General features: G+C 31.7%; 1 protein-coding gene across 1 annotated transcript in view; it reads right to left on the bottom strand.

Moving 5' to 3' along the window:
* Positions 1 to 4,736: 4,736 nt before the first annotated feature.
* LOC133285457 (uncharacterized) overlaps positions 4,737 to 9,147 on the bottom strand; it is a 14,370-nt gene continuing 9,959 nt past the window's right edge. Inside the window, 4 exon segments of the mRNA XM_061482689.1 lie at positions 4,737 to 5,423; positions 6,210 to 6,446; positions 6,560 to 6,585; positions 7,708 to 7,767. Of these exon segments, the coding sequence (XP_061338673.1) occupies positions 4,965 to 5,423; positions 6,210 to 6,446; positions 6,560 to 6,585; positions 7,708 to 7,767 (782 nt within the window). The 3' untranslated portion in view covers positions 4,737 to 4,964.

The following is a 9,147-nucleotide window of genomic DNA, read 5'->3' as shown; positions in this document are numbered from 1 at the left end:
AGAAGATGTTTGAAAATGAATATACACTCTCACAAAGTGCGAATATAAAACTTGGAGCACTATTGGTATATGAATTTTCACAATATGAGCTCAAATATGTGTGATCTTTGAAAGATATGTAAATAATAATATAGAAACTCTTAAATCTTTCTTAAGATATGTAGGAATAGTGATTAATCGATTTTAGGGTCGTGGGAAATGCATGTATAGTAAATTTACCCAAAATTAGCCGTTATAGTTGTTCTGGAGCAGAGGGAATCGATTCCCATATGTTAAAAGTTGGAAATTCGATAACAAAAATATTGTTTCATATTTTAGGCATAACTTGAGTTATTCTTGTCGGATTGATATGATCTTGGTCTTGTTGGAAACATAAGAGATAGAACACAAGATTCAAATCCATCATCTTTGATACGAAAAATTATCCGGAATACAACAGCCAAATTATGCAACAAATTTTAAGTTCGGATATGTTTTAGCTTGCTTCCAACCACTTTTTATGAAAGATCTTGATTTGATAAATATGTTTTGAAGTTATAAAACAGGTCAATGATCTTTTCCATGAGTTTTTCAAATGTCTTTCAAGTATATAAAGGTTATGGATTATGCAATTTGAAAACTACGCTTACTTTGAGAAAAACTTTGAGCTTATGCAATGCAATCTACCATATATCCTCACGTATGAGTCTAAGTCTTAAAGATATATTTTAAATATGATTTTAGACTTAGCTTCATATCTTGTGTCTTGGATCTTCACTTAAGCCTAATGATTTGACTTGTTGGATATGACAATGCTTGACATTTTATTGATTTTAATCATTTTTCACCATTGTGATATTGAGCTTCTCTTTGATGTTGTCTGTGGTTTGTTGTCTTTCATCTTGATGTTGCTCTTCTAATTTTTTCTTGTTGCTCTTGATCAATGATCTTGCCACTTTGATATGTCATTACTCTTCTTATATGACTACATCATATATTTTCAATATCCATATATAATTGATACTTTTTGCTCTTGATCTGTTCCCTTCTCTTTTTTTTTTTTTTGTTGCCATGTTATCATCAAAACATAACATGTATTTACAAATTTTGTATGCTATCTTGTTTGCGGGATACCTACTTGTGAGCAATGCTATGTAAATCTATCTAGAACCTCATGTATGTCCTCAAGTTATCGTTGTTGAGAAGGCTTAGTAACTTTTTGTTGTTGTCTAACAAGTGTGCCTATTGAGCTTACTCCATGGATGTGGGATAAACGTCCTTAAGTGTATGTGGGATAAACGTGCTTGCTTACTCCAAGTATTTTTTGTTGGGCCTATTGAGCTATTTAGTGGATTGGATCATTTATCCTGCTAAGTAGAGGGCTAGATAATATATATACATATATATATATATATATATATATATATATATATATATATATATATATATATTAAATGCGTTTGAATTGAAATATTTAAAGAAATAATAAAAAATAAAAGATAAAACACATCAAATAAAAATTAATTATGATAAATATAAGCAATGATTTTCAATATATTTATTTTTTATTCAAATAAATTATAAGTTTTTAATATTTTATGAAATTTTAATCCTTTTTATAAAAGAAATAAATTTGTTTATTATTTAATGCATACAAATGTGTGTTTTTTCGTATCCAAAAGTGTTTAATATATAGACTATCCTTTACCACGTTAACATATATAATTATTTTTCATTTAACATTTTTTAGCAAATAAGTTTATTTATCAACTGTGTTTAATTATTTTTAATAATTTTAAATTATTATAAATTAAAGAAATATTTATTAAAATAATGTATCCATTAAACAAATAATAAAATGGAACAAATTTATATAAAATATAAAATATTTCAAAATGTCTTTTACATTAAAAATTGAGTTAGTAATTATTATAGTTTTTTCTCTCCTTTTTTTTTGGTAAAAAGTTTTTTTCTCTCTTTATTAAAACATAACACATATATTTTTTTATTTGTTAAATTCAGCCATTTTTCATTAAAAAATAAAAATATAAATGTTGAAAATATTAAAATATTTTTTTTCGTGTATAAAAAAATATTATATAGGGTTTTAGCAGAAACAATATTTTAAAGTATTTCATGGATAAAATATTATTTTAAAATAATATTTTGGTGCTGTTAGCAAAAACAAAATTTGGAACTTGCAAATCTTTTTTCCTATGATATTGTGTGTGTTTGTGTTCTTTTAAAAAATTATTATGAGTATATTTATTAAGAAAAATAAATTTGAAATGACTTATATTAAAAAGGAAAACATTTATTTACATTATAGCCTTTAAAGAGGAAAATATTAATTTACATTAAAGAGGAAAAGATTAATTTACATTAAAAAATAAAATTTCATTTTGGAAAACATTAAAGAGGATATAAATTAATTTTTATTAATTTACATTATTACCTCTATTTAAAATATGTTATAAAAATCAACCTTAACAATTAATTTTTTTGTAAATTCACTAATTTTCAAATGAATTTATTTTTATTCACAACTAAAATCCGAAGAACTTTAAAATTAAATCAATTATTACTCTAGTAATTTTCAAAATGAAAAGATATATCTGTTTTTATTGTAGATTTTTTTTTCTGTTACACTCACTTAAAATTGAGTGGTTCTCACTTCTCATTATATTCTAATAACTTATGATAAAACCTACTCACTTTTATATGAGCATGAAAAAAAAAAAAATCTACAACAAAAGCAAAAATGTTAAACCTTTTTCCTTTTCAAAATACAAGTTTATTTATAAATAAAATAAGTTCTCAGGATATTTCTTTCCTTAAATACTCAAGTTATATTTGAACACGACTCTACAAATTCGTACATGCTCGTGAACCCAATTATGGTCTATTTAATAACCATCTGTATGAATTATAACTTTAAACGCCGGAAGTGAAGTTCAAAGCAGCAGTGCAAAACGGAACAAGTAAGCATTTTCTCACACTCTTCATATTTTATATATGAAATGTACTTTAGGCTACTGCTTTTTTGTATTTCATATGAGGATTTAGAAAACGGGTCAGCAAGTTTTACCCGTCTGAAGCTCTAATGAACCAACGTGATCCATTTTGGGTCTAATTGGGTCTAAACCTATACAACTCTTGGGTTTGATGAAAGGAAGTTATAAACCAAACCAATTTTAAGATTTTATTGTGGGCGTATGTTTTTCTCCTGCAATCTGAAAAAAACATACCTTAGAATAGATATCATAAAAAACTGTGTCACTTTTATTTATTTTTCTATTATAATTATTGTGAGTTCCACATGTTTTCTTCTCTTGTAAAACAGGAAAAATTAATATCCCTTTATCTAATCGGTGTAATCGATCATTATTAGTTTTTATCAGTATTTTAATTCCTTTTGTTGTTTGTTTTGTTTTTTTTGGGAAAAGTTCACCGTATAGTTTACTCCAGAATCATTTGTATCACTGTGGTTTTTTTATCACATATGTCCTGCGGTTTGTAAAAGGATATGTTTTTTTATCTACTTTGATTTTTTATTTTATACAAACTAAAACCACAGGAGCATAAGTGATTCTGAAGCAAATCACAAGGCGTTGGTTAACTTTTCCCTTTTTTTAATATCTTACAGTGATGTTTGTTTTCACTAATGGCCGAATCAAAAAAATAGTGTTTAGGATTTAATATCTCCCTAGATCGATTTTCATTTTTCATGATTATTGGTTTGTAACTGATTAAAGTTTAAAATTTTGATTTGCATTATTATGGGGAATATGAAAGAGAAGAGAAGAGAAGATGGCATTCATCATGGAATTCGCTCAGCACATGGTTCTGAAGATAATGGAAGATCCAGAGGAAAGGGATCGCAAATCCAGAGCACACACTTATCAGACTTGGAAAGCAGGCAAAGTGTACGCAAAGACCATAAACAACTCCATTCCTATGCGACCATACGGCTTCTGGACATTTGAACGCCACAATTCTCAGCTTGCATGGGATCGTCAGATTAGCAATGTGCCTGGTCGGAGGGACCCATACGATGAGCTTCTAGAACACTATGGCATTGGCATATCTAAATGACCCTTTTTTTTTTCTTCAACCCAAATTCCCCAGAAGCAGCAAACTACATGAATAAATATCTGAATGGGAGCAATATCAAACTTTTAAATGTTTCATTTTGTTATTTCCTCTAAAATTTACTGCAGTCGTTAGTTGCAGTTTGAATAATATATTAGTCCTCAAGACTGAAGTTTATCATTATAAATGTCCTCTGATTGAACATTGTGCTGGTATCCTATAACATTATGTTAACTTTTGTGGGTTATGTAACACTTGGTTAACCAATGAATTTGTCCATGTAGGTCAAAGGGTATTTTTATAAAATTTAATTTTTTAAAAATTAAAATATATTAATAAAATTAAAAATTTAAAAAAATAAAAAAAATATTTAATATTATTTAATATTAAAATGTGTTTTAAACATCAAAATCTATTTATTTATTTTTTAAATAAACATGTTAAATATCTAGACGGTGATAGGTGTCCATCCTACATAGATTATGGGTTCGTTTATAAAAGAAATTAAATTCAAGAGTCTACGATAAATAATGTACTTATGAGTAAAGGTGGCAAAGTGACAAAAAATGGATCAGTCCGCCCAGTTTTATTTTTGACAAAACGGGACGAGTTGACCTGCCAAGCCGAACCCATTTTGCTTATGAGGCCTATGTCCACCGCCAATTCCCCTAAAAAAAAAACTTGCAATCTTTTTATAAGCTTTAAAAGTAGGAAACAAACTTCATGACCATTTACCACACCATTTACATAATCACTGTTTTCTACATACTTAGATTAGTTACACGGTCTTACAAACTTCAAATATTTTTCTAGTCACAATCATATTACCCAAACAAAGTCTCAACACAAAGCAAGGTCACTCAAGCAAATTTTATAAAGAAGTATAATTCAACTTAATCAGAATGGGATGATGATTTTGATCTCTGTTCAGCAGTAGCAGCTTCATCTCCTTTCAAGTTGGCTTCTCCCTGCTTAAATGCCTTAGCTATCTCGTCAATGGGAATCAAAGGTAAATACCCAAAGCCACTATAACCCTTTTCAGTCATGACCTTAATCACATGGTTGTACTTCTCTGACCAGTGAGCAACAGTGGGAACTGCCATCTCTGCCACTGCATGGAATGGTGGATAGTGGTTGAGCCCAGTCCATAACTTCACTGAATTAAATAGCAGAAAGTTCTTTGACTCTGCAGCAACGTAATGTACAGCTGCTCGTGGTCCTCTAGATTGAGCCTCATTTACAACTTTCTCTGCCTCGAGAGTCACTTTTTGAATCAAACCCTTAGCTTGGCCGGCAAGGTGCTTAGCAAAAGGAGGAGCATGCTCATCGAACTTATGAGTAGCTTCATCCACCTGCCCAAATCATATACTAGTTAGTCTACCCACAAATCGCTTAACAATGCCCCCAATTCATTCAAACATTAACATTGAATTCCACTCACACAGGGTACAAGGGCACTTAATTAAGGAGCTGCATCTAACAAAAGAATCAAGCGTCATTTCAAGGCAATAAAAACAGCAATTTCTTTTCTTTCTTTCTTTTTGAAATATTTCAATGGGTTCATCGTTTCGCAACTAGTCCGATTCGAGACAGGTCCAAGATTAAGGTTTAAAAGCAATCCCAAAGTAAAATTGGGAGGATCAAAACAGCAATTTCTGTATATTCATTTGGCACGCCAATGAATCAAGGAAGCTCCACCTTACAAAGAGTTAAACCTTCTCAGCACCATCAAATCATTGTCCAACCATAAGAACTTATTAATTTCAAATTAAGCTATTGCTATAAACTGCGATATCAACATAAAGTTTTTTAAGTTTTGTAAGGAAATAATCACCCACAAATATAAGAATATATAATATTCTTTTTATCTTCAAGCATCAACCAACCACTTCCGTAGTTATATAAGAAATAGATCTTGATCTGAGTGTTAAATACAAGGACGGACATAAAAAAGTAGCAAGACAATTCATGATTACAAGCTGAGGATGAATCATTAACAAGCTTTTCCCAATTTTGCCATGACCCTCAAAATCAGATCCAAGGGAAAGGTTTACAAAACCATACGAATAAAGCATCGATTTTCATCAAAACGAAAGGACGTAGAAGTAGTAGAGAGACAGAGGGAAAGAGGTAAATACCTTTTCGTCAGCAAAAAACAGGACATCATCGGGGACGCCCTTCAATTTGTTGTAGACAGGACCAATAACGGTGGTTACAGTACCCTCCACCGTTCCAACAGCGGATCTCAAAGGCCCCGAGTTCTGCTTCGCATATTCATACAGATATGAGACAAATACAAAAGTTTCAATGGCAGCAATCCTCACAAAGCCCAGGTGCTTTAGCTCTTTGTTCTTACTCTCAGCCTTGACTTCGATCTGCAGACACCAAGAAGAATCACAAATTGCTATAGTTCAATAATTACTATCTTTATCATAAAAATAAAGAAAGATCTCAGATTAAGAAGAGCCAAAAATAAAATTATGCTAACCAACCTCTTCGGTGGCCATTGCTTTGCTCGTTACTAAAATGTAAGCAGTTGAGAATTTTCAATTATGTTTTACAACAGCAAGACGGAAGAGGAATTAATAAAACACAAAAAAAAAAAAAACTTAAAAACTTCGAAGGCCCACAGAATGGACTGAAACCACGATATGGGATTGGAGAGACAATATTTAACGTTTGTTGGTCGGGTCGTGATAGGCTTTATTTATGAGGTCACGGCACAGGACAGCTTATATTTTCATCTTAATCTCTCATCCATCGGCACAATAATACGAATCCAAAACACACGTCTCTGTGTTCGTCAAGGTAGGGTTGGGGACCACATTCAGACCGACTCCTAGGGATCTTTCTAGGCCAAACTAGCTATTTCCAGAAGCCACGTGGCAGTTTCTCACATGAATTTTGAGAACCTTCTTCGGAGTTGAGCGACGTATATCGTTGCCGTAAGTATTGAACTTTGGGGAGAGAAATACTTTAATCATTGTGGTCCCCAGCAGGAAACTATATTTATGTAAGGATTCGCGAACCTGTGGACGGACGGAGTTGTGTCTAAGCAAAGAAAATTTTGCGTTTATTTTCGTAATAAATAAATAAATAATTGAAAATTTATTTAAAAAGAAATAAAAATTAATAGCAACTTATAAAATAAAAATCCAAAAAGACATATTTTTGAATATACCAGTAATTTTAAACTTGAATAATTTAAAAAAAATAAATAAAGAATTAAAATTATATACAGATATCATTTATCATTCCTAATAAGAAAATAAACTAAATATTAAACAAATATTAAGAAAGTATACTTTATTTTAATACATGGAAAAGAATATTTATAGAACCAAGTATTTATAAAATTATAACAAAAATTAAATATCATTTACAATTTCTGATGTGAAATAAGATTACAGGACAAGTGATGTAACAGAGAATAATTATCAGCACGCAAATTGTAACTTTTTTCCTGATGCTTCAACTTTTTTCTTGGCTTCCTAAGATTCCAATGGAATTAATTTTTCTAGATAGAGACAATTAATATTTGCTAAAAACTATATTCTGGCAAATCGCGTGCCCACATAATGAAGTGGAAGATGAGGTAGATACAACGACTCAAAAAAGCTGAGGCGGTGGGCCCACTTTGATCAATTAAAAATTGTAAAAAAAGAAAATAAAAGCCATCAAGTAGTAATTGGAATACTTGGCGTGAGCCAATTTAAAAATACAAGTCGCCAGGAAAGCAGACCACAGAGATATCTACCAAGTGCATGGTCCCTGCTGTGGGCTTTACCAAGTGTTTATAACGTACGCTATATGATAGTGTTTAACGCGTATAGAAGTCAGATTATGTTTATTATTAGCCACAAATACTGAGGGATCCGAAATTCAGGTTCACAGAGCCTGGGATCTCTGACGCTTCACATTTTGATGAATAGGCTCCTTTACCTGCAAAGGAAAGAATGAAAAGAGTCGAAAAATGCTCTCAGACAGCAGACATGTCCAAATTACACGAAAACTTTTTTTTTTGTCTTTTGGTAAATACACGAAGACTTTTTTCAACATAGAAGAAAATATAATGACCCTGTAAGGAGCAAGGAAGCCATAGTATACCGCGCTTGTTTTCCTTGGTCGCTTGTCTTGGGAGGACCTACTGCAGATAATTGTCTCAGCTTCGTCTCCTTGATTTGCAATGACTCTGCCGTTCTCTTTGCCTGGCGCAAAACTCTCTCTTGAATCAACTGGCTGGACAATTATAGAATAAGTTATCAGTTATATGTAAACATTCAAAAATGGGGGACCAACGCTTTGAATCCTAGAAACTGAAACTTAATATATATGACTTGCCTCAACCCTGCTTGTGGGGGTATTCCCGGGCTCTTTTGCCGTTAACATTTTCTGTCCACTCCTGGAGTCAGTATAATTTATATCGGATGTGACTTTCATTCGTGTTAAATCTGATCCGATGGAGTGGAGAACACCACATGTGGACACGTCGTAGTTGCTTCCTGATTACCGAGAAAGCATGACAGTTTTTAAGTTGACTAACCAGTAAGGTAGTTGCCAGGTTACAAGATTATAACGGCCGTAATCCATTACCATCTATGCGGTATCCAGTTTGTTTGGACTTGTTATTTGGTTCACAGTAATCAACATCCTGTAAAATTTAAAACTTGTCATATAAATATACATTAAATTAATGGTGATATAAACTCCAAATAGTCGGCAGTTATTACCATAGCTTCAGTGGCACTTAGAGCTTTCTGTACTTCAATGAATTTTCTCTCAGTCAACTCAGAATGGATCACACGTTTCCCTGACGTACCGCAGAAATAAAATGCAACCAGGTAAAAAAAACAGAAAAAAGAGAAGAGATGAATTATTCTGTGATTGTTAATTTCATACCTAATCTTTTGCTGCCTTTGGGTTCAACAAACCCATCCCGAGTCATTTTATCAATTATCTTTCGTGCTGCTGTCTGGTTTACTTCACCCTCAAGCAAGCTTTGAAGCTTTGTGACTGACACATATGTCATCGGAAGAGTATGATAGAGAGCCTGAGATATTTACACCTAAGTTAGGA

The sequence above is a fragment of the Gastrolobium bilobum genome, unplaced genomic scaffold, assembly GCF_033153095.1.
Source record: "Gastrolobium bilobum isolate Gb01-03AN ecotype WA unplaced genomic scaffold, APGP_CSIRO_Gbil_v1 utg32472, whole genome shotgun sequence".
NCBI lineage: Eukaryota > Viridiplantae > Streptophyta > Magnoliopsida > Fabales > Fabaceae > Gastrolobium > Gastrolobium bilobum.
This window is presented reverse-complemented; position numbering and strand designations above follow the sequence as displayed.